This window comes from Diabrotica undecimpunctata, chromosome 6 (assembly GCF_040954645.1).
Source record: "Diabrotica undecimpunctata isolate CICGRU chromosome 6, icDiaUnde3, whole genome shotgun sequence".
Lineage (NCBI taxonomy): Eukaryota > Metazoa > Arthropoda > Insecta > Coleoptera > Chrysomelidae > Diabrotica > Diabrotica undecimpunctata.
The window spans coordinates 112,067,281-112,095,070 of NC_092808.1; the positions used below are offsets into that span (position 1 = coordinate 112,067,281).

The 27,790-nt window shown below is 33.2% G+C and overlaps 2 protein-coding genes across 2 annotated transcripts; both read right to left on the bottom strand.

The window, feature by feature from the left end:
• Window positions 1–5,135: 5,135 nt before the first annotated feature.
• Window positions 5,136–5,816, bottom strand: LOC140444563 (uncharacterized). The gene has a single exon (XM_072536325.1). The coding sequence runs from the start codon at window positions 5,814–5,816 to the stop codon at window positions 5,136–5,138; it is 681 nt and encodes a 226-aa protein (XP_072392426.1).
• A 5,607-nt stretch (window positions 5,817–11,423) lies between these two features.
• On the bottom strand, window positions 11,424–27,666 carry LOC140443738 (putative ATPase N2B). The gene is made up of 5 exons (XM_072535147.1): window positions 27,527–27,666; window positions 26,903–27,464; window positions 22,454–22,809; window positions 17,192–17,393; window positions 11,424–12,866 (listed from the first exon to the last, which is right to left on the bottom strand). The coding sequence occupies exons 2-5, from the start codon at window positions 27,452–27,454 to the stop codon at window positions 12,639–12,641; spliced, it is 1,338 nt and encodes a 445-aa protein (XP_072391248.1). The 5' UTR covers window positions 27,455–27,464; window positions 27,527–27,666; the 3' UTR covers window positions 11,424–12,638.
• Window positions 27,667–27,790: the final 124 nt, after the last annotated feature.

Genomic DNA, 27,790 nt, shown 5'->3' on the forward strand with positions numbered 1-27,790 from the left:
GGGGTACTTTGTGATTCAAAAATCGGGGAAGGGCTGAAAGGAAAGATATATAAGAGTGTGGTAAGACTCAGCAGGGAAGTGCGGCCTGTGAAGAAGATCCAGTAAAATAAGATGGAGGAAGCTGAAATGAAAATGTTACGGTGGGTGTTTGGTAAGACTCAGTGCCGGATTAAGGGGGGGGGGCTATGGGACTTTTTTAGCCCCCGGCAGTAAATTTTGAGAGGCGGTACGTCGCTCCCATCACCTTTTAATTCTATATGTGGATATTTCAAATTTATGGGGTTGATTTTCTGAAATATGGTAATAATAATAAATTACGTAAGATACCACAAATAAATAGCTTCAGAACAATATTAATAAAACTTCGTCTCGTCACCGACAAGATCCGTGCCTGCAGTAGCAGGTCGCACAAAAACACGTTTCATGTTTCCGGGAAATCCACTGCGCCTGGCGACAGCGTGTCCGGCTCCAACACGGTATGTCGTCAATCGTTAGTCGTGTTAGCGCAATTTTCCAGACTAGTCTCAAATTTTACTTATTTTTATTAGTGAAGTGTTTTTGTGACGTTTCTAAAAAATGAGCGGAAAGGAAGGAGGTGCATTTTGGAAGCGACAAAAGTTAGAAAAGCAACAAAAATTAAATGCAGTATTAAAAAAACCCCCAAGATTCAGCTTTTTTTACCAAATCCAGGCAACATAGTATACCAACGAGCACTTCTTTTCAAGACGATCCAATTGCAACAGTTTCAGATGTTTTAGATGCAGGGGACAATCGTATGACAATAGCCCGATTAAAATCTAGGAATAGTTTGGCAAAATACGTACCATGTGCAGCCCATTCCCTAAATTTGATTGTGCAGCATGCAGCAGAATGTACTATGGAAAGTACTTCTTTTTTTTTAGTTGCTGAAGAAATTTATGTTTTTTTCTCAGCTTCAACTTACAGATGGAAACGACTCACTGATCTATTGAAAAATTGTGGCCATACAACATTTGTTCCAAAAAGAGTTAATATGACTCGATGGTCAGGACGATTTAATGCATTAAAAGCTCTTAATTTATGCTATCAAGATATAAAGCAAGCACTTTTAGAGTTATCCGCTAACGATGACGAGAAGATGCCAGTACGCTGTCAAACAAACAATTTACACGAAAAGATGGCTACGTTAGCATTTGGTATTTATGTTGCCTTTTGGTTCGAAGTACTGGAAAGAACTGACCTAGCGAGTAAATCTTTACAAAGCGCAAATATGGACTTACATACATGTTCGTCTTTGTATAGCTCATTACAACATTTTTACGAGTCTCTTCGTGATAAATGTAATTTATTTGAACAAAAGGGGCAGCTCTTATCACAACAAACGGAATACAACAAAGAAATTAGAAGTCGCAAAAGAAAATTACAGTTTGACGAAGCAGATACAGAAGAGAACCTTACACCGCAAAATAAGATTAGAACCCAAGTGCTGTATAAACAATTGATTATTTGGCAAATAATCTGAAATCTAGAGGAAAAGCTTATGAAGATCTTGCCATCACTTTCTCATTTTTATTTTCTCTACCTCTTTCAGAGGATAACGTGATTTCAGACAAAGCGTCGGTATTAGTGAATATTTATTCGAATGACTTGGACACATCTCTACCAAGTGAGTGTATTCAATTAAAACATTTTATAATGTCACTAATAGGCCAAGTTGAGTATAAAAATCCAACAAATCACAGTGCTACTTTTGTGATGGAGCTTTTGCATAAAAATAATATAATTGCAACCTTCCCAAACGTAGAAATAGCACTAAGAATCTTCTTATCGTTGATGGTTACTAACGCAACTGGTGAAAGATCATTTTCCACTTTAAAACGGGTCAAAAATTATTTGAGAAATTCGATGACGGAAGAAACATTAAATTCGTTCGCTGTTTTAAATATTAATAATGATCTGCTTACAAAATTAGATTTTAATAAAATCATTGACCTGTTTGCAAGTAGGAAGTCCAGGAAAATTTGTTTGTAAATAATTATGTTAATTTACTTTATAAGTTGTGAGTTTGTGCCTTTGTGGCTTTTTTGTATATTTGTAATAAATTACGTAATAATATTAAAATAGTTTTAATGAATTGTTAACCTAAGGCAAGGCGCTCACCAACGTGGCAACCAAATGGCGTGACAATGGCGAGCGAGTGCTGTGGTGTCCCAGTGGCAGATAGAATTGTTAAACCTTTATAAACATAATGTAGTCGCACGTATCGAAAGGTCGCACGTGCGACTACATATGTTTATACATTTTACCTGCCACTGGGACACCACAACACTTGTTCGCCATTGCCACGTCATTTGGTTGCCACGTTGGTGAGCGCCTTGCCTAAGACGCATCTACACCTACTGGAGAGTGGCGGTATAGTATGACTTAGCCCCCGGCGGTCCATGAACTAAATCCGGCACTGGTAAGACTATCAGAAACAGCTTTATTGCGGAAAGAGCCGGGGTGACCACAGTCTCAAAGAATATTCAAGAACAAAGACTGCAATGGTTTGGTCATGTCAGAGATAGAGATGAAAACTATGTGGGACGAAGAACAGAGTTGTTAGGATTGATTAGGATAAGTTGATGGAAGAAAAGGTTGAGGAAAACGAAGAGAAGAGAAGATGGAAGGACTGTGTGGCAGATGACTTAAAAGAGAAAGGTTTAGATGAAGAAGACCTGATGGAGAGAAATGAGTGGCGACAAAAAGTAAGGAACAGTGACCCCTGAAATGGAAAAAGCTGAGGAAGAAAAAGAAGTCGGTACTTCACTAATTTCTAGACACTTATTAACAATTATTTCTAGCATTTTTACTATGTTTTGTCCTCCATACTTTTTCATTTCCAATACTATTCCGTCTTCTTATTTCGCATGGTATTCAAGGCGTTCCTTAATCTGTTATTTTTAATAAACGAGTACTTTCAGTTTTTATGTATATGTTTTTCTTCTTATCATGTTGGTGGATGGAATTAAATCAAATGGATATAAAAGAGTCTTTAAACTATGCTCGGACAAGAAAATGAAGACGGTGACTCATTTTCACTCATCATTTAATTTTGGTCAAAATACTGTACCAGGTGCAGTTTATAATATGAGGTTTACAAGACCCAAACCGCTTGAAAATCTTTTGATTGCCCCTCGTATCAACCGTCACATTGAGTAAAGTTAGCCAACTGTAGTTTCGTCGACAGTACGCGTGTTACTTTTAAGTAATTAATTTGTTGCATATCAGATAACTGAAATAAAGCCATAAAATAAATACAGTCCATCACTCGGTGGCGTACCCGCATAGACATAAATATTTAGTATGTATACCCTTAGAATAATGGATTATGTTGTAGATATTGTAAAATTCTTAAAAAATGAATTTACGTGGTTAATAAAGAATACAGTTGTCACCTTTATAGAACAATAGTCATTTAGACATTTATAGCAAATATGGACTAAAAAGTAACACTTATAAAACTAAAGTCATGATAATCGACAAAGAAAAATTGAGAGGGTACAGTTTACAGTTTACCATCAACCAAAAAGTAGTAGAACGTGTGTCAAAATACACGTACCTTGGCACTACATTAAATGAGCAGTGCGACCACTCCCAAGAAATAAAAGCTCGAATAAAAAAACAAGGGCAGCGTTCATCCAAATGTCCAAGCTCTTCAAATCACACAATTTGAATTTAGAACGGAATTTAGACTCCTCCGATGTTATATATTCTCCATCTTATTATATGGAGTAGAGTCTTGGACTCTAACGGAAGCAACAACGAAGAGACTGGAAGCGTTCGAAATGTGGACATATAGAAGAATTCTTAAGATATCATGGATGGACAAAATATCAAATGCCAAAATACTCCAAAAACTTAATAAAGAGAAGGAAATAATGTGCACGGTGCAAAGAAGAAAATGAGAATATTTCGGACACATCACAAGAAATGAAACAAAATATAACCTGTTAAAATGCATTTTGCAGGGAAAGGTGAATGGTAAAAGAGGCGTCGGAAGAAGAAGAATATCTTGGCTCAAGAATTTGAGGACCTGGTTTGCGACATCCACTAGAGGACTTTTCAAGGCAGCAGCTAATAAGATTATCATTGCCAGAATGATTGCCAACATTCGTAACGGATAAGCACCAGAAGAAGCAGTCACTTATCTAATTTAGACCTATTGATTACTTACTATACATAGAGTGCGGTTACAATTTTTAAAATACTAATTTTTATAAACATATTGTTGTAGTATATCCAAAGTCAACTAAACCACGTAAGAAACTAATAACTTTAAGATAAAATGACTCCAGTTTAGAGGCAACCGAATTTGTGATTTTTTTTGTAATTATAATTTTGTTTCATGAATTTACTCAATAAAATCTTTAGTGTTTGCAGAACTAATCAATTAATCATAACTGAACCAACTTTTTCATAATCTCAGGAGGTGCAGTTAAAACCTCTCTAATTATCTTGTTTCCACACCACCCATGAGGTAAAGTTATCTGTGCCTTTTATTTTTATGTGGTGTCTCCAATAGGCCTAATCCACAATGCAATATTCATTCAGAGTCTGTTTCTGACTAAGAAGACGAATCAAAATGAGATTGTATTACTATAAGAGTAATAAGTTTTTTTCACAACACTGGTAAATGCGACTGTTTTAATTAATTTTAAAAGCACGTATGTACCTCGTCTATCTAGCTATGGAAAGCTCGAAACAGTATGGATGATAAAGGCATAATTTACAAAAGAGTCAGCCGACGAATCATTACATACGCGACAGAAACACGACCTGATACAGAGAGGACGTAAAGAATGCTAGAAACAGCAGAGATAAAAACCTTTGGATAAATCGATGGTAAGACATTATGGGTTAGGGATAGAAGCGCAGATATACGACGGATATACAAGGTGGCAACATTAATAACTGGATAAAAAATAGAATGGAACGATTACATAAACTGAATGACAATAAATAGAGTAGTAATGACGGCGAGAGACGGTTACCCAATAGGAAGACGATCAGTGTGAAAACTATGAGAACGATGGAATGACTGGAGGCACATTAAAAAAACAGACAGTCAAGTCTACAAAAAAGAAGAAGAAGATATGTACTCCTAATTTAGCAAATCATCTTACTTCATTGATTCTGCAATCTGCAGAACTGTCTGAATCATTTGATCCTAAATGTATTATCACAGGCTCAATAACGTTATCCACCGTGGCGTCCAACCTCCACATATCGGCTTCTACTTTAATAACATGACTTATCGCATTCGTCCAATCAGTTGAATGTATATTGTCCAAACTAGCTTGCAAGAGGCGCTGGACATGACTAATTTTAAAAGTGACATTTTCCCGAGCTACATATCCTTTCATTTGTGCCGAAATTAATTCTATTGGGTTTAATTCGGAATGATAAGGTGGTAGTCTTAAGACGGTAATGCCATGAAGTCTAGCCATTGTATCTATTACATGTTGACGATATGTACCACGATATTGTCTAATAATAGTCATTAGCTCCATTCTAACCATATCCTCGCCGTATTGAATGGATTTTTCCCTTAACCAATTTTGTAATACTGCTTTTCTGTCACTCATAGTAGGAATTCGTTCAACAAGTCGGCTATGGTACGATGCATTGTCTAATACTACCACTGAATTAGGTTCGATATGCTGAAGAACGTTTTCGAACCATTTTTCAAAGCATGCAGCGTCCATGTCCTCATGATAGTCGCCAGTTTTCTTTGATACAAAAACGAGAGCACTGTTTTGCAGAATGTTAATCCAAGTTTTATCAAGATAATACATTTTTTTTTAGAAACACGATAATCCCTGCTAGTGCGCAGATATCTTCGTCGCCATGATACAATTTCGTCTTTATCTATTAGAATTGATTGCCGAGACCGTTTCATATACCGAAAATTCAACTTATGTAAAACTGTTCTTAGTCGTTCTGTTAAAATCAAACAGCGATGTACAGCTTCCATTGTAGGATGTGTTTTCTTAAGTCGACACACTTTCCACACGATTTGTTTCTCAGCTTTTGAGAGTGTTTTGTGCCGATGAGATTTTGTGGTACTTGCGCCAGCAGCTGCATCCATTTTTATTTCTATAAAGACGAAAATATACTCTCATTAATATTGCCGAATTTTATTATTTATTACATGTTTTAACTTCTGTATTAAACAATGTCAAAGTATTTTTATTATTGAATGTTGGTTTATTACCCAGTAAACTTGAACAAAAATTGAAAGGACACAATGAACAATATTTCTTACCTTAACTTAAATATGACGATAAAAGTTTTCAACAGTATCCGGACCCTTTTTAAAATCATTTGCCGACCCCCGTTATATATTTTTTTCGAAATTTTCTTAATTAAAAAAAAAATGATAATACAATAATTAATTACTGAATTTTCGATTAAAAATCAAGTATTATGTAATGGTTTTGCTTTATTACAATATACTAATTAATTCTTGATTTTTTTTTATTAGACATCTAAGTCTTAATAGTTTTGTAAGTATTAAATTTTACACTGCGTTTAATGCGTTACTTGTCATTTCATGATTTCATTTAAGATAAGAAGTACCTATGACAAATCAATAAATCTAAATTTCACAGCTAACCGTTTTATGTACTCACCTCTAAATAACGAAATATATTTATATCTACGAGTTTCCAGTGGAAACTTTCCACTATTCACTATAATATCGTATCAAAAATCACACACGCTCACTGTGCACTACAGTACGCTATTGACACTCGCTAGATATGCCAATTTGCAATCCCTGCAAATTTATGTGTCACCGTCTTCAATATCTTGTCCGAGTTTAGTCCATTAAAGGAATTAATAAACATCTATTGTAAAACAATAATTTATTACGTCTAATAAAAATACATTTCAACGGATAAAAATATACAAAATACTGATAATTACTCGATGGACAAATAAAATAAGTTAGTGCGAAAATTATCACTAGTAAAACTTGGTAAAAATAATTAACTAATACAAGTTCCAAAAATAAATAATTTGTGCTATAAGTATCTGACAATGTTTTTTTAGTATCAACACGAATTCTTAACAATAAACAAAAAATATAAACATTTCTCTAATAACGTAATATATACTATACAATATAAATCAACAATAAGTTACAATTTTAATTTAATTTCATTCCAATGTAATTTTATCTTAATCGTGAGTTAAAAATGCAAAAACAGTTAATCAATATGCTTACAAAAAATGTTAAAACAATAATTAAATAAATTATATACTAATGCAGATAGTTAAAGAAGAGACAAAGGGAAAAACATTTACGATGCCATAATTACTTGAGAAAAATGTCTGATACAAATCTAACCAAAATCACATTAAGATCGGCTGAGATAAAAACTTAGAGAATGATAGCGGGCAAAACTCTTATAGACTAGGATGCACAATGGGCGACATAGTTGGAAGGTGACCGCAAAGGCAGGGCCGGTGATAATGGGCCCGCAAGGGATTGCAGGCAGGCGCCTCTATGAGCTGTTTTTTGCTAGTGTTATACAAAATAGTAAAACAAAAGAATTAATTTTTTAAATGTGATTTCAATTACAGTCATAGTACGCTAATCTGTGTTTATTATTTTTGTATCCAACACAGTAAAATATACAAAAATGTACAACGCATAGAATTCCTTCGAACGACGTTAGTCGACTAAAAAATTTTACAATTAACCCAAGTACGCCATAGTAAGTACGCCGACAATAATTAATTTTGGAACGATTTACTTTTCCGACATTATCATTTAATTTAATTAATAATAATAATAATAATTTAATTAATTTAATAATAAATCGTACCCAAGCAAAGAAGAAATCCATTTGTTTTGGGGAAATCAACTTTCCACACCAGCTGCTCTTAACACCAATGCTGCCAACACTACGTTACTGCACCCTACGAACCCTTTACTACTGAAGAAGATTCAAATATTATCAAAGAGCTTCAGAACTGAAATCTCCTGGGCCAGACAGCGTTCAGAACTTCTGGCTTAAGAAGTTCTGGAGTATTCATGAGTGCTTATCAGCATTAATTAATCACAATATTTCTAATCCGCAGGAAATACCATCTTTCCTAACCCAGGGAACAACTTATTTAATACAAAAATATCAAAATGGCACCCAAGGTCCAACCAAGTATCGCCCAATTACTTGTCTTCCAACTCTGTATAAATTGGTCACATCCTGTGTAGCGTGTATCTACCAACACTGTGCAACAGTATCATAGAGCCTCAACAGAAAGGATACGCTAAGGGTTCCATGGGTTGCAAAGAACAACTTATCATCGTCATTTCTAACCAAGCATATAGCAAAAAAAGGAATCTCTTTACTGCTTTCATCAACTACAAGAAAGCGTTTGATTCAGTGCTGCATGAATGGCTTATAGATATATTAAAAATATATAAAGTGACCTTTTTAAAACATATAATGTCAGATTGGAAGACAAAAATTCACCTCCAAATACCTAGTGAAAACAATATTGAAACTGAAAATATTGCAATCAACCGGGGCCTATTTCAAGGAGCCTCGTTGAGTCCACTGTGGTTTTCTCTAGCAATAAACCCCCTATCCCAGCTACTGAACTCAACTGACACAGGTTTTAGCATCAAAAATAACGCTACTGTTGAGGCAAAGCTTAATCATCTATTGTATATAGATGATTTAAAACTATTGGCTTCCACTCGAAGCCACCTGGATCAGATGCTGAAAACAATGGAAAATTTCCCTACTGATATTAGTATGCATTTCGGCCTTGACAAGTACCGTGTCTTAAATATAATCAAAGGAAAGGTTCAGCATGGTGGATTCGATATGCAAAACGGCCAGAACATTGAGGGCATGGGCGAAAATGGTATGTATAAATACCTCGGAAAAAATACACACCTATGCATGTTCCGGGCTTAGCTACTCATTTGGTATTGTTAAGTGGACAAAAACGGATATAGAAAATTTTCAGCGAAAAATACGAACACACCTCACAAAGGCACAAAAACATCATCCTCGAAGTGCAGTAGAAAGAACGACATTACCGCGGTATTTAGGAGGACGAGAACTTATGGATATAAGTGAGTAACTAGAAAAATACATTACTAATTTAGGAACTGATTTTAAGGTGCAGGCTGGGACATCTACTCAACATCGTACGATTTGTGCTGTAGATGATACAACACCGATCAATCTGAGGGAACCAGAAATGCGCATAAACCATCTTACTAAGGACGAAAAAATGCGCACCTGGACGGGTAAACCTCTACACGGGCGACATCTCAATGAGCTTAGTCAAGACAATGTCGACAATATAGCGTCGAACTATTGGCTGACACCAGGAAAGATGTTCCCTGAAACAGAAGGTTCATTAATCGCCATTCAGGATCAGGTTATACCAACCAAAAATTACCTGCAACTGAATATAAGGAACGGCACAACTCAGTAGGAAAGATCCTTCATCAAGAGATAGACATCAAACTGGGACTTCTCCAAACAAACCATCTCCCATATTGTTAATACGTTCTTGAAAGTATACTTGAGAATGATAACTACAAGCTATACTGGGACCGCACTGTGCTCACAGACCAGCGGAACATAATAGACCAAATCTCATATTAGTTAATAAACTAAAGAGACAAGAAACACTAATTGATGTGGCGATACCCAACAGCAATAATCTTCGTGTTAAACAGAACGAAAAGATCGCCAAGTACAGGAATCTGGAAATTTAAAATACTAAGACACTGGAGAATGGAAAGTACCCAGACAATACCCATTATTCTCTCTACTACTGGAGTCATTCCGAAGAACCTCCTAGAAAACATAAAAAAGCTGGGCCTGAATGAACATCTCTACAATACCATGCAGAAAGCTGTACTGCTCTCAACGTCCAGATGTGTACGAAAATTTTTGGGAGATACTCCAGCAGACCTTGTCACCTAGAGCTCGATAACATGGAATGAGTCCCACCAGAGCTCAATCCTTATGATACGATGAGTGAATTTTCCCCTTAGAGGGAGTGTCAGCCGTATGGCTAAATCTGGTATAATAATAATTTAATTAATTTAATCTCTTCAAAAAATGTAATTCGTTCAAAGCTAACCTAGAGAAAAGACACTCGAAACCAACGTCAATTCGGTAGAAAATCTTATCCGTACACAAAACGAACATCTACAAGATAACTTACAGGTCATGAATAACCCAGAACCTAAACAACTAACATTCATAAGCCCGGACAGATAACCAAACAGCTTTATTTTCATCATCATATATAGCTCCAGTTCCTACAAATATCTTTAAAGAATTTAAAAAACTAAAAAAACATGAAGTTAGAGTTACATATGTGTTCTTTCGATTGATCTTCTTTTCTCCCATTTAAAAAAGTATACTTTTAAGGGTACCAATAATTGAATTTGTGTTTTTCGTATTTTAGTCAAACTTACTAAATGTTTTTGACTCCTCCCACTGACTTACAATTTGAAGCTGAACATTTGTTCAGTGTCATATTCAAGAAGGTCTAACTTCGTTACAAAGAAGTCAAATTTTCTACTCCTAGGAAGAAACGTATAGGAATATCAAGGATCACAGATTCACCGTCATATGCTCACCACATTCGACGAATAGTTTACACCTTCCATGAAATTAAAAAATGTCAAGTACAGTTAAAAACCCAGAATTTGCTAAGCTAGACCAGAGTCTAATAAATATGAGCAGGGACTGTGCATCTCATCGATGTGACTTGGGCTACTGTTAAAAGCAACGTAGCCCAAAATAGTGTTATGTTCAAACTAGGCTATAATAAAAGTATGGACAAAGAAAAATTTGATCACATTACGAACGGATAAGTGGCAAAAATGATCTTATTTGATTAGAATTAAGATTTACTACTTAGATAGGGAGGTGTATACAGACAAAGAAAGTGAAGTGAAACCAGTAATTAGAAACTTATGACTGTAATAATAAACTCTCTCTTCCTCTCTCTATCTCTCTCTCTCTCTTTCTTTGGTAATATCACAGATTCACTATGACTCTTATTAGGGAGAGTAATGTTGATAGTATATAATGAAATCGCAGAAATTTTTACAAAATACTTCATCAAATTATTATTTAGTTTTATTATACATAGTATCCTTATGCCCTCGAAATGTTAGTAACTAACAATTGTACATACTATATGTGTAGCTTATCCGGATAATCGATCTCTATTAAGGTAGACTTACGTTCCCCACTGCTTTACTGAAGCAATTTATTTAACCAATGTTGTTTGCTATATTTACTGTACCTTGTTATATTCTTTAATTTCAATTCTAATTAGAATTAAAGGTCAGATGTCCGAAGAAGTTCCTATTATGAGAGGAGGTTGACAGGGATGTGTACTCTCTCCGCTTTTGTTTAATTTATATGCAGAAAAGATTTTCGGGGAAGCTGTAGCAGATAGACCGAAAAGTATAATTGCCAACGGAGTAGTCATTAACAACTTAAGATATGCTGATGACACAGTGTTGCTAGCAACGAATCGAGATGCTTTACAGATACTTCTATAGGAGGGAACAGGCCTTAGTAAACAACTGGATTTGAAAGTTAATGAATACAAATTAACAAAAATCTAACTGAAATCAGGATAGATCGAGAATTGGTGGAGAGAGTACAATCATACAAATATTTGGGCTGTTGGATAAATAAAAAGTGTGACTTATCTCACACATTAACCAACAGAGCCCTAAGAATTCCCTTAAGAATTCGGTTTTTACGTTGTTATGTCTTCAGCATTCTGCTGTGGAATGGAAGCATGGAAACTCACTGCAACAATATGTAACAGAATAGAGGCTTTCGAGATATGGGCATACAAAGTTGAGAATATTTTGGATGGATAGAGTGACCAATGAGGCAGATTTACACCATCTAAACAAAGAAATAGACGTTTTGAATACCACAACACTATTTAGATGTGCTGCAGATAAAGTAAAGACCAACTGGTCGCCAGTACTTGGAGGACAAAACACTTAAAGAATTTAGATTCTTTGATTTAACTATTAGATAGCAACTGTTTATATGTAATGGTAATATCTCCATAATGAAAAATATGTGAGTTTTACAAAACATATATCCTAGTTTTCTGCTCTTCTAGTTTTCTGTTCTTTCAAGCCTACGATTAGTAAAATATTATTATACCCAGTGTGTTGTTTTAAAATTTGGCCATAAGCTAAATGGAATGAAATTAAATTGTCTTTTAAGTAAAATTAATTTGAACATCCTATAACCGGTTTCACAAACGTTCGTTAATTTCATACTTAACTAAGGGTTAACTTTGACGGCTCGCTAGGTATTTCTAATGCCTTTGTCGTTCTAGATTTTTCTTATTTATTTCTTATTATATAATGATAATAACATAATCATAATAATATTGAATCGCTTACAGAATAAGTAATTAAATAGAAAATCCCAAATAAATTTACTAAAGTTAATCAAAAAGAAGTTATTAACAATATTTCAGTCGTTGCCAAAGTTAACGATCCGTTACTTAGGTGTGGAATTAATTAATGTCTGTGATTAGTGGTAACTATATTTCTTAAATTAAAAATTAAGTACTTAAGCCAGAGATCATTTTTTCTTGCCCCAATAATCTTCGCTTTGCATTTCACTTAAGCGCGATAACGTTCGATCAAAGGCAAATATTTCTTCCGCTCCCGTAAAAATATTTGCGGTTAAATCCTTTTCTCCCATTTTTAAATCGTCCATCAACATTCTGTCTTCGTCTCTAATTTCATCAGGGGCTACAGTCGGTACGTAAAATAGTTCTTTTAGAGGGGCATCCGCTGAAAGGATCACCTATAAATGTAAAATGACATTAAAAAAAAACATTAAATAAGGGCTCACAATATTTCTAAAGAATTTCTTAGAGCAGAATGGGAAATTGTTAAAAAAACAAGAAAACGAATAATTTAGGGAGGAAGGAAACTAATGAATGTTGAGAATCACGTTTGAGGAGACAAAATATGTCACTTAATTCTATAATTCTTTTTATCGAATACAGGGTGAGTCAAAACACAAGTAAATTATTTTCTCAGTAATTTTAAATAGAACACTCTGTATTTAATGTCACTATCGAAAAGTACCATTACCATACTTCAATTTTTATTTAATATTCCCTATGTCTGAATTTATTAGTTTTTAAGATATTTTCATTTTTCAAAACAAATTATTAATGAGGTGTCTAAATTTTTACAAATTTTAAGTAAGCCATGACTAAATTGTCTAAAACTGACAGTTTACCATAACTGATTATTAATCCGGTAATCAATTTAACAATATAACAAATAAAAAAAGAAAAATAGTTTATTATTAATAAATTTTACAAAAAAAAAAACAACAAATACAACATTTATGGAAAAATTAAAAACTAAATACTTAAAAACAATTTAATAAAATATTTTTAATATGTAATATATAAGGTTTTCAAAATGATCTAAAACATTTATGCACGCCTGAAAACGGTCATTGAATAAGTCATTACATTATGAAGCATTTGTACACCAACACTTCAAAATACATTTCGTATTCTATCTTTTATCTCATCTCTTGTTGTTGGAGGTATTTTATAAACTTCATTCTTAACGTAACCCCAAAAAATGAGTTTATTATATTAAATTCTGGTGATCTGGGTAGCCACGCTACTGGTTCATTTCTTCCAATCAATCTAACAGGAAACTGATCGTCAAGATCACCTTGAATCAATGCATTATGGTGAACAGGAGCACCGCACGCAAAAACATGATTTCCACCATTTAGATTTTCTTTAAAAAAAGTATGGTCCCACGACATGATTATCAACAATACTTAGTGTGACTGTAACTATGTGGTATGGATTAGTTGCGGCATAATAATGAAAGTTATGCCTATTAACAGAACCGTTTTTATAAAACGTATTATCTCCAAATAGTACATTATCGAAGAAATCTCTCGGTTGATTCAAAATCTTCCTGAATTAATTATTGGTGCAATTGAATACGATAAGAATGCATTCTGTTTTTTGTTAGAATTCTTTGTAAAGAGAAGTTAATTCTTTTTCTTTGGAAATACTCTGTATACTTATACGTGGATTTTCAGTAACAACCAGCAACACATTTATTTCGTTTTCTTCTGTCACAGTACTTTCTGTTCGTTCGTGTTTTTCATACATAATGGAACCAGTGCGGTTAAACCGATCCTTAAATCTTTCAAAGCTTGCTCTTGTAGGTTGTCACCTCTCAGGAAACCGTTCATTATTAATTCTTGCATTCCCCCAATATCTAGATCATAGATATTATCTACCATTTCATCAACAGTAAAATTCATTTTAACTATTTAGTAAGTTTATATACAAAAAATTATAGTGAACTGTCAGTTTTAGACAATTAAGCCATGGATAGCATACTTAAAATTTGTAAAAATACTCCTGAGTATTTTTTCAATACTTTGTACAACACAAAACAACTTTATATTCTGGTAACAAGGAAGTGGAGCGGATGTTAAATTTAAAATAAAATACCTGGTGTTACTTTCTCGTAACAATTATGCTAAGATACCTTAACTCCATTTGTTGTTGTATTCTGCTCGCTGCTTTAACTTAAATCTGGTTATCTAATTTATTTTTTCTTTCTCTCCTCCAGTCACTATACAGGGTGCGCCAGATAAATGGCCAATTAGAAATATCTCGAGAATTAAGGGTAACTGAATTATGCAAATTAGATAGAAAGGGTTTTGAAGAGTGAACTGTTTAATGAAAATATTTTCATCTATTTGCTACTTTCGGTTATACAGGTGGGACACCATGTATATTTTTTAATTTTAGAAATATTCACGTTATTTGAACACTTTTTTCATTTTTTGTTAATACTTCCCTATACCTATTGTAAACCGTTTTTGAGTTTAATGGTTTTTATATGAAAATTACACTTTTTTATCATGTATATATAAAGTTCAATATCATCTAATATAATTTGAATAAAAGGTCAAATTCCTTGGTAACTTATTAACCACATACAGCTTTATTGTTTGCAGTGTAAAAAGTTACGTTTTTCATTATACAGGGTACTGTCAAAATTGGCATAAAACCGGCATCATACATTTTCGCTTAATTGTTTTGTTTTCAAATGGGACACTGTATGTGATTCATTATTTAAGAAGAATACGTTTCTCACTATCGATCTGTATTAGTATTTCCTATACCTATCTCTTGCAGTTTTCAAATAAATTAACTTTATATATTTTTGTCACAAAAAAATTATTTATCAAGTAGCCTATGGAATATTCTGACAAATGTCAGTTATTGTTAATGTTTAATAGCAACCTTGTTGTATGCCGTTGGGTGAAAGTTATTATAATAATTTGTCTAATTTTCTTAACAAATTAACATTCACTCATTTAGGATATACAAAAAATGATGATTTTTTAAATTTAATTATAATTTACGGTGAGTGTAAAAGAATAGTATCCAGGACTTGTCGTGTTTTTACTGAGAGATAGGTATCCTGAGAAGACTCGACTAAACCATAAAACTGTAAAATGTTTGTTGAACTTGGTCAGTTGATAAGTAAAGCAAGCCCAAGACCCACGTCGATAATGAAGACTTACAAATAGATATCCTGGGATATTTTGCAGCTAATACAAATTCATCCTTACGGGAATGTAAGCAATTGTTACAGATATTGGCTAAAACAATTCCCAGAATTATTTTAGCCAATGTATGTTCAGTAATATGTTCAGTAATATATTCAAATGTTTGTATGTTCAGTAATACTTTTTGTTCAGCTATAGTTATTTTTTTAATTAGATATTAAGTTATAATACCGATAATATCGTAATAATTATGCTGTAACTGAGGTAATGTCAAAGTATTTTTGCTAAATTTTGCTATTTAAATTCAAATTTCAGCTTTCCCTAGTAATAAAGGTATTCCATCTAATTTTTGGGAATATTTGTTTACAACCTGATTTGTCTAAAGTTAAGTACATTTTTCATTTTTGCTATTTGCCTTCTTTGATTTCTGTCTATTTTGCTAATGTGTTGACATTCTATTATAACTTTTAGGTTTAGCTTTAGCCTATCTGTCATTTTTTTAAATCTTTCTTACACCAATCTTCTCATAGGTCAAGTGTCGAGTTTTCCTCGTTCCTCGCTAAAGACTAGGTGGCGCACTTTATTTCCCCCTTTTCTTTTAGTTCCGAATTTTGTCATTTTCATTGGTACCTCACAAGCTCCAATTTTTTTTCTAAATATACTATCCCATCCCAGATCTATAGTTCCACGTCCCAAAGCTACCGTTGTGTCCTTTAAAACACCTGAGCGTCAGTTTACAAGATGAACACACTTTCACCTGATTTTCCTATTTCTCTTTTAATCTCCCACTTCCCATCCAGACAAATATCGTTATAAAGCATAAAGAAGATAATACACTTAAATAATTCTAAACTGAGTTATAAGAGGCCATAAAACTGACACAGAAAGTCGAGATAATAATCATCATCACGGAACAACAACTCTCTCTAGTGAAAACTTTTTAAACTACACCCACGCCACTGTATAAGTGGAGATCCCCTGCTGACAGTGACGAACACCGAGTTATAAATCAGATCAACTACATATTAATAAATAATAAAAATCCAGAGGTCAGTCAAACCCTGAGCAGACACAAATAGCGATCACAATGCAGTTGTTATAGAAATAGCTAGCAAGGTACGACACAAAATAAGAGGTTCCCTTCGTCTTGCATTCGTCATGAATACACGTATAAACAAATTATACAGCCAATTCTTATTTGTGTGCGGACTGAATATAGGAAATAGTTATTTTCTTCATGTTTAATTGTAGGTAGCATGTTCACGTGTCCGCTTTGTTCATTCTCCCGTTTGGTAACAAAACGAAAAATGTAGTATATCACGAGTTCCTGCAATGAAAATATTTGACACAAAAAATTTGTTGGCACGGTTGCTTTCTACCTGAATTAGCTCTTTTTTAAAAAATTTATTGAAATTAATTTACTTTAAGTTAAATTTATAAAAGTTAATATTACTCAGCTAATAACACAACATTTATTAATTCTAAGCCGGTACGAAGTTAACTGTCAGTTAGTTGCATACCTACATAATAAACACAACAAAACATTTGTTTCCTACCTTCGTTTTGTTATCATACAAGGCATCTATAAGCGTAATAAACCTTCTTCCTTCTGATCTCATTTTATTAAGATCTATCCTAGGTACGTCTCTTATAATAATCGTATGGAAAAATTGTGTCAAATGTAAGTAATCGTTTGCTCCAAGTGGTCTGCAACATAACTCCTCGAAGGAAGTTTCTAATACACCTCCGCACACTTTCCTGAAATTATAGAAAGAAATTATTTTTTTTTTAAATAATTTAGTTTGATTTGTCTTAGCCAATTAGTTTTTTATTATTATCTGGACAATGATATGACCCAACATTTTGAATACGTGAAAATATGAAACTCTATGATACTGGTGATCGATTTGAAATTTCTACATTACTACATTAGAAACTACGACCGCTAAGCATTAAGACTGACTAAATTATTGCATGGAATGATTTAATTACCAGGAAAACCAATCTAAATTTACTACATCTAGAAAGGGCTTTTACAAATACAAGTTTTTTTTTAATGTTACATTGAATGTTTACAATCTACTCTATACACAGAGTAATAAGTAAATAGTCTGTTGGTAAATTAACGTGAGTTAGGTACTGTCCAGTAACGGTTCTGTAAGTATTATTGCGGTAGGTCTTATGACTATACTCTCTTCAGTCTTATTTTGGCAAGTGGTTAAGTGAATAAATTATTTATCAGTTCGTTGGTGGGATCAGTGGTGCGATTTTAATATTTTATTGAATGATTCTTTATTATGTTCTTGATTAGTGGGATATCCAGGTCATTGTGAGACCAAACTGGTACGAGTGTAGCTTTGTAAAGAAGCAGTTTAGGAGATAACTGAGACCTTTTGTTAAATAGCCAGTTCATATATATATATATATATATATATATATATATATATATATATATATATATATATATATATATATATATATATATATATATAAGCTAATAACTTCATGATATCACGATACCTGCATCAGGTTAACGACTAAGAAGAAGAAGAATATATATATATATATATATATATATATATATATATATATATATGTATATATATATTTTTTCCTTTTTATTTGGTTCAATTTTTGTCCAATTTCTTTCAGTTAGTATGATTCACTTTATTCTTTCTAACTTCACCATCCTCCGTTCATAATAAGCGATCTGTAGACCCACGTCCCAAAGCTTCAAAACACCTCAGTGCCGATTGTATAGTGAACGTATCTAGATCTGGAACTCTTCGCTAAACTTAAATTCCAAGATGAAACTTCTCCTTGGATTAATTTTTATGTTACCCACAGTAATACCCAACATCTGGCCTCCTTTTCTTTCCATCCAGTTTTAATTTACGTTACATCAAAAATTTCTCAAGAAAAGTAAAATTACATATCTGTAAGAAAGTGCTAAGATCAACGGTGATATATGCAAGTGAGATTTAAAACAAAACAAAGAGTTTTCCTAAGCAGTACGCGAAAACATTATCAAGAAAAATGTTATAGGAAGAGTCATAAAAGGAAATTTCTACAGAAGAAATAACACTGGGTAATGGATTTATATGGGGACCTTGCAATAGCTCAAGTAGCCAAATCAACGAGACTAAGATGGCTAGGATATTTTTAAATAAATGATTAAGGGTGGCAAATAAATTGAGGCCGAGTTGGGAAGTAAATATAAAAATATAACGTCTTAGAAGAAGATAGTTCGATTCAGTGGAGAAGGACCTAAAACAGAAAAACGTTCGAAACTGGAGAATGGAGGCAGAAGAACATTGAAGGGAATTGTCAAGCTATGGTCCTTTTACAGGCAAAATATATTACAAGACTCTGGGGGTAGAATTTTAAGTGATATTAAAGAGCGCTGTACTGAATGAGAAAATTACATAATAGAATTATTTAAAGATGACCAAAGAATCTACCAAGAAATAACATCTAACCGAGATACTATCCCACCGATTCTAATCTCAGAAGACCATCGACCAAGCGAAACGAAGGAAATACTGGTCCTTACGAAATACCTGCATAATTGTTACAACTATTGATGAGAGTATTGCGATAATCACCTCCTTTAACAAGATATACAGGAACGGTAAATTACCAGACAACTGGTTAGAATCAATATTTATAACTACTCCCAAGAAAATGAATACCAGACAGTATAACGACTATCGACATATCAGTTTAATGAGTCCCACGTTCAAAATGTTTATGAAAATATTGCATTGTGGCATATATAAACTTTGTGAGGGGTTAACTGGTGATAAGCAGTTTGGTTTCCGAAACAGTATGGGTACTCAGAATATTTTTACAAAAGAGCATTGAGTTTAGAAAAAATATTTACGTATGTTTTATATATTTCGAAAAAGCCTTTGATAGAGTCCCACATAAACTACTATTTCAATGCTTGGACTCAGTCAGTCTGGACACGTATGACATTAGATTGCTCAAAAGTCGTTACTACAATCAGACCGCTTGTATTAAGGTGAATCAAGAGGTTTAAGCTAAAGTTTCTATTAAGCGTGTTGTCAGACATGGCTATGATGTCACCGATGTTGTTTAATGCCTACACTGAACCAGTTTTTGAAATAGCGTTAAATAATCGCCGCGAAGGTGTTAAGATCGGTGGTGAAATTATTAACATCAGATACGCCGATGACACCGCAATAATGGCAGAGAGTCTAGAAGATCTTCAAACCCTGTTGAATGCTGTAAACAACGAATGCACTGAAAAGGGCTTAAGAATCAACGCAAAAAAAAAAACAAAATGGATGGTGGTCGGAAAAATTAATATCGAAGACTCAGTACTAAGATTAGATAACTAAATCCTGGAAAGGGTGGAACACTTTAGATATCTGGGTAGCTGGATTGACTGCAGGGTTGAAAGTGACGAGGAAATTTCGACCAGAATAGAACTCGCACGGAAAAACTTTATTAACTGGCGTTCTGTATTGTGCAGTAAAAGTATGTCATTGACCACACGTCTAAGAGTATTAAAGTATTGCATCTGGTCCGCTTGGTTCTATGGATGTGAAACCTGGATAACAAAAATAAAAATCTAAATAAATTAGAAGTATTCGAGTTGTGGTGTTACCGCCGCATGCTCAGAATCCCGTGGACAGCACACATATCTTACGAATGTGTGCTAGAGACCATGCACAAAGATCAAGAATTGATCAATATCATCAACATAAGAAAGGTCCAACACTTCGGCTATATAATGAGAATACTACAAATATCGCTTACTCCGGTTGATCATTCAGGGCAAAATCGAAGGAAAACGCTGGGTCGGTAGAAAACTATCCTGGAATCGTTTTATCTAGCTGCCGACCGAGAAACATTTCATCCGCCTGTTAATGCGCACATAAAGAAGAAGGTCCTAACAGGCCTGTGTGTTATATACATAGCAAGAAGTGAAGATATCAAAATGGGTTTATGATGATCGCATAATGAAAACTAAAATGTTGGGATACACAAGTACATCAAACAAGGGAAAAGAAAAGAGTCAGAATTGGTTGACGAACCTCATACAATGAGCCGAAGTGTGATAAGATAAAAAACAATTATTGCGATAGCTTGCAGCCCAAATTTTACAAATAAATAAAGAACAGACCGTAGCCGATTAGCCAAAATTATGCAAAAATCTGAATTAAAAACAGACAGTAACCGATTACAGAAAATAGAAAAAGGGGAAATACCAATATTATTTCATTCACTGATTTTATTGGGATCATTATCATTATTATTGAAGCGAAGGTTCTATACTGGTGTTGTATTCATTTTTCTCTATAGTAAAATGCTGAGGCGACCGTCACGAAATTAGCAACACGAAATAGTTGGAAGAGTCAACTTACTCGACGAGGAAATTTCGTTATACGTGTAAACATGTAAACTTTTTTAATTTTATGAAAATCTATAACAATGATATTAACCAACAGCGGTTTTATGTACTTTCGCATGTACAAAAAATTGTTAAAATAAATAAATAAACTTTGTAAATCGATGATTGTGAAAAAATCGTAAAATCAAAAAATAATAAATAAATATTAAAATTACTTTATTTAATTTTAAAAATATTATTCAAAATACAGCAAACACAATATGAAGTTTTGCGCTAGTCTACAGTGCCGTAACTATACTACATTTTCTTCTAAAATATTTTTTGCTTTTTTCCTCGTTAAGCGGAACGAAAGTTTTTGCTGTCAATACAAATAAATCAGTCTAATCATTCTTTGGATGATGCAATTATCATAAAATTAATAAATTTACAAAGAACACCGGGTTATATCTCAATTAGACGGTTATCAAGAATCAATTAAAAATATTTTAACACATTTTTAAAATTCTATGTAAATATTTTAATATAATTAGGTATTTTTAATCACGTTTTTTATTACTTAACCCTGACCCTCACTAATATCAACTTAGATTTTTTGTCAAATCTTTATATACACTCATATTTAAACGATAATTTCGAATTATAATAAAATGAGTCGAGAAGATGAACATGCGATTTTAAACATTAACACAAATGTGTCTCACTTTATTTTATGAACGGTTTACTTCTCGGCATAAAAGTAAACAGTAAAAAGACAAAGAAGGTGGCTACTTCATCTATTTATTGAATATCATCTATTATATATAGATGTATATATATATATATATATATATATATATATATATATATATATATATATATATATATATATATATATAGTGGTGTATGCGAAAATAGATTTGAAGGAATAGATTTGAAGGAGACAATACAATTTCAAACTGTATAAAGCTTACACAGAACCTAACGTGGTAAGGTTCATTACGCTTGAAAGATGAAAGATGGGTTATGTGGAGCGGAGATATCGAACAGGCCAAGGCCCAACGGAGGCTGGAACATCAATGGTGATGATGACTGTAAATAAATATAATTACTGATTCTTATCGAAGGTTTATGGTACAATTAATAGAGACACAAAATAAAAATGGATTGGATGTATAACTCAACTGAAAGTTGGACTAAATAATCAAAGGAATGGAAACCATACCCGATCGATATGCTAATCAAAAATTACACAAAACCTGCAGCCCAAAATGGATGAAAATAGAATATTAGTCCAGCAACTGACTGAGATGGTTGGATTAGGGAACTAAATTTCTAGTACTTTCTGATTTATTTGACATAAATACCATAATATGCTGAAGATATTTTTTGTTCCCTGCATACACCTCATAAAATCCATTATTCATATTTGTGCATTTCTACTTACAATAGTTATTCTTACCTGAAATCAACATTTCTTCCCATAATTGTGAAAGTTTTACTACGAACCACATCATTCTCTTTAGCTGTAAGAATCTTGAAAATTTGTACAATTGGGTCCAGTTTATATTTGGATTTTTCGAAATAATTCGTTTTTGCCCCGATAGCTTTTAATCTATAATCTATTCCTGAGTCTAAATTGGCTTCGTCGCAATGTTTCTTCAAGATTCCAATGAAAGGCACAAAATTGGATCTTTGTAAACCGTTTTTGTACAGATCCTCTGGTGGCCTATTACTGGTAGCAACTACCACAGCACCCCGTTCAAATAAATGGGTAAATAACCTTTTCAATATCATAGCATCGGCGATGTCAGTTACCTTAAAAATACATACATACTTAGATATTATATTCTAAAAAACAATTAAAAAAAATTAATTATAGTTAGTGAGTTTTTACTTGTAGAGAAATTCCTTCAACATCGCAGAGTTCACAAAAAGCAATGGATACTATGAAAAATGGAAAATTACCTGGAGTGATAAATAAATTACCCAACAACTGCCGATCGACGTGACTGATAGTTTCTGCCCTTCAGGGACGATTTTTAAAAAATAATTATTTAATTTACAAATGCGAGAGAACTTTATTGCGTTCTTAAAGTTACAATATTAAAATCAGACTTCACTGTACAAAGTTTCAAATCAGACTGAATAATAATTAATTAAAATGAAATACATTACACATTGGAAAATAAAACAATAATTCGCAAGTTGCACTTTTATATTCAGGTCGATCATAGTTCAGGTGCTGACGCATCGGATTTAGGGTATTGGCTTATGGGGTCAACGACTATAACTCGTGTCAAATTCCAAAATTGAGACACAAATCGAAAGTCATAGCCCTTATAAACTCAGCGAAAGACCCTAAGCTATAAAATAGCATCTTTTCGATATTACTGCTATGTCACCTGTATACATGATCTCTATCTCCTATGGAGCTACAGCCCAAGTCGGGCCCTGGACCCTCCAGCATCCCCCTCCAAAACTACCTTTCCTTGGCTGCTCTACTCGTTATCCACCCTTAACATCTCTAGCATCGGTTCCCACTTCGTCTATACTCCTCTATCTTGGTCTTCCTACTGGCTGACGTCCCACCATAGTCCCACTAAGTTTTCTACTTGGTGTTCTGTTATTGTCCATTCTTATAAGTACCCTTGCTCAGTGCAATCTATGTAATTTTGCATAATTTGCTATATAGGGTTCTTCATAATATTCCTATAACTAGTGGCTGAACCTTATTTTCCACATGTCGCAAATGGGTCCTTATATCTTTATTTCAAAAGTATTAATAATCTTTATTATTTTTTCTGTCATGATCCATGTTTCTACGGCATATATTACTATTGATCATATGATGGTTTTATATATTTTGAACTTTACTTTTAATATATACACCTTATTGTCAACCGTATCCAGGAACACTTTAATGCACAAATAATTCAAGAAAACTAGCAGGTTTATACCAGGCCATCCTGCACGGGCTAAATACTGAATCTCACAGAATTGATAGAGGAATATTTTGTGCAAAGAGAGGTAGTGGGGGTAGGTCTGGTAAACTTCACAGTGGTATATGATATCATAAACCACAGGATCTCCTGACTAATATTTATAACATTGTACCTAATTACAACCTGAAAAAGTTCATTGAAAAATTGCTTGAGCAACATGTGCTAAATGCAATATATAAAAATTGTATCAATAAAATATTATTGTTCATTAATTTAGAACAACAAAATAGTTTGAGTTTCAGTGACAAGTTACTATTATCATCCATGGAATTCTATGCATTTTTGTAATTTTTCCATGATTTGTACACGGTACAAAACAATAATTCACCATGTTTTTACTAGCACAACACAAAAATTATTTCCCACAATCAGCTGTAAAGCAACAGAAGATCTGTCATTACTTTTGACACAATATACATTGCGGAATTAAGCTTCATTTGATTATTTTATTTTTGACACCCCAAGATTGTGTTAAAATAAATGATTGGTTAAAGTCTTCGTGAGCGAGATAGGCTGTCATTTATCTTTATTATCTGACAGGGCTCCTGACATACACGTCAGAGACATGGCCTATGGTAAAAAGCGACGAAGAACTGTTAGGCGACTTTGAAAGAAGAATACTTAGGAACATATACGGAGGAGTACAAGAAAGCGGGATATGGCGCAGGCGCTACAATTTTGAGTTGTATCAATGCTATGAAAAATGCAACATCATCTGGTCTATTAAAATTAATAGACTAAGGTGGCTAGGACACCTTGAAAGAATGGACACTGGAGACCCCCAAAAACAGATATTATATCAAGAGCCAGTAGGAACCAGGAAGAGAGGCAGGCCAAGATCTGGATTTAAAACTCAAGTCGAAGATGACTTGAGGAATCCAGGGGTCACAAATTGGAAAGCCAGGGTGAAAGATAGGGGGAATGGAGACTAATTCTTGAACAGACCAAGATCCACACAGGGTTGTAGAGCCAAAGATGATGATGATCTGACTGGGGTCAAAGTGATGGGAAATGTTCCGAGGTCATCCATATAAGTTTCTAGGGCATGTTCAGGATCCTTCTGTATAACTCATAGCTCACAAGCCTCAAGTTTAGAGTTTCCGCCTTCAATGTCCACGTTTCTACTCCGTGCACTGAGTACATGTAATATTTAAGGAGCCTGATTTTTATTTCTAGGGTGAGGCCATGGCTCTTGAACACAGAGCTCCTAGTCAGCTAGTCCTCCTAGCTTAATTTTTATAAACCTAGTAGTCCTAGATTAATTTTTATAATTAAGTTTCTATTATATAGTCTTCAATCTTTACAGTATGTGACAGTTTACTGTATAATCAATTGGTACTGCAAAGAAATCGTTATGGATGAGCAGAATGGTTTCAGGGTAGGTAGGTAGGTAGGTGGCTATAACTACTTTGCTTGTTCATAGAAAAAAAAAACAATTAATTCAATATTTTTACTCTATTAATGGACAATACTTCTAAATCGAGGAAAGTCAGATTTGGGAAATCTGATTGATTATCAATTAAATGTTTCTAGTTATATTGATCAGCTGTACCAGTAAGAACTTCTACACTAAAATTGTGTAGATACATTTGCTAGACTGGTTAGATCCACAGCTTGATTATGGTTTAGTTATCTAAACTCCAAACTACAATGTGCATAAGTTTTTCTAGTGATTTGCAGGTAGTTCTAAAAAAATACAAGTGCTACACTAAATTGTTCCTTTGCAAGGTGTAGTGTTACATCACTCTGTTTCCTTGAAAAGTGTAGCAAAAAAAGTGTAACACTAGAGTAGATAAATCTACACCTGTTTCTAAGAGGGCGACTATCTACAATCCTTGCACTGGTCTTGCACAGTATCATCCAATCGAGTTTGACAACAGTTTAGCTCTCAGATGTGTTTGTTTACACAAAATATCTTTTTCTTTTTAGTTTAATCTAAATTAAAAAGCTTTTAGTAGTTGTAAAAACTAAAGTACCTACAAATTTTAATTTAATTTAATTTTTTATTTTGTTGCTTCTTTTAAATTCAGGTGATAATTTTATTGCATCACTCATACAATATAATTTTTAATAATTGTAATAAAATTTATTTAAATTAAAGAAGGACTAAAACAACAGGACTAATTATGGCAGATCTTTTTTATGAGCAAAACTTTTAAGGATTAGATATTGCAAGGTTTTGCTTGTTTTTTCCAGTTAACTGGTAAAGATCATTCCTTAGGAGATAGTTATCAAACTGGGAACTGACCAATCCAACCATCTCCCATATTATCAATATGTTCCAGAGAGTATGTTTGAGAATGCATCCAGCAATATTGGGACTAAACTGTACTCACAAATCAAACAGTAGCACATAATAGACCAGAAATCGTATTAGTTCATAAAGTAACTAGACAAACAACACTCATTGATGTGGCGATACCTAAAAACAAAACAATAATCTGCATGTTATATACAATGAAAAGATCGCCAAATACAAAGATCTGGAAATTCAAATAAGAAGACAATCAAGAATGGAAAGTATTATTCTCTATTCTATTGGAGTCATTTCACAGAACCTCCTAGAAAACATAAAAAAGCAAATTGAATGAACATATCTATAAGACCATGTAGAAAGCTGTACTACTCTAATCAACAAGATGTGTATGAAAATTTTTGTGAGATACTCCAGCATACCAAGTCAGCTAGGGCTCAATATCATAACAAGTGCATTTTGTTATCAACTTGTAATAATATTCAAATAGATTTATTTATTATTTAATCCAGTCATATTAGATTTTGATATTATGTAACTATTTAAGTAGCAGGTAACAATTTTTCAAGTGTGCAACTTGTGCTTGTTGAAACAAGTTTTCTTTACATTAAATAGCAGATAGTTCTTCTAATTATAAAAATAAAATGCTCACCTGAAATTCATCAAAACATATCAACCAGGACTTCTGTATAATTTTGTCAGCAACTGGTGGAATGGGATCAAAAGGTTTTGGTTTTCTTTGTGTATAATCTACCACTATTTCTTGTTTTAATTCATGCATTTTTCTATGAACTTCTACCATAAAGGCATTAAAATGCACTCTAGTTTTTTGTTCTATTGTACAACTATCAAAGAATAAATCCATTAACATTGTTTTACCGCCTCCAACTGCTCCATAAATATATAATCCCTTTGGAGCTTCTTTTTTACTCCCACCAAACCATTTACTAAAAATGTTGGCTCCAGTAGGTGGTTCATAGCCATTGATATTTTTATACAAATTTTGAAGTTGATATGCTATTCTCCTTTGTACTGGATCATTCTGTAGTTCTTTTGACTTTATTTTCTCCTCTAACAACTGAATAGGACCTTCCACTAAAACCTCATGATCTACTTTTAAGGAATAATTGAGCTTCTGAATTAAACTAGCTGCATATTTTTCGTTAACTAAAAGTGTGTTTTTTAATAAAGTTAATTTTAACATTTTTATAATCCTGAAACAAAATAAAAAGGATGTGAACATATATAAACATTTGCAAATTTTAATGCAACTTACTTTTTTCTGAATTTGAAACATTTCTAGTTAAGTACCCATTAAGCGATAAATTTTAATCGCACCTATTATCACATCATAACATAAAGTTATATAATTTTTGAAAAATTATATATTTTATATATATTAGTCTTGTCCTTGAGTAAACGTCAGTATGTTTGTAACCTCAAATATTGTATGTCAAACAATCTTCTTAGTTAGAGAGACACTTTTTGACTTAATTTATAACAAACTTAGGCAGTCAGAAAATTTCATAAAATAATTTCA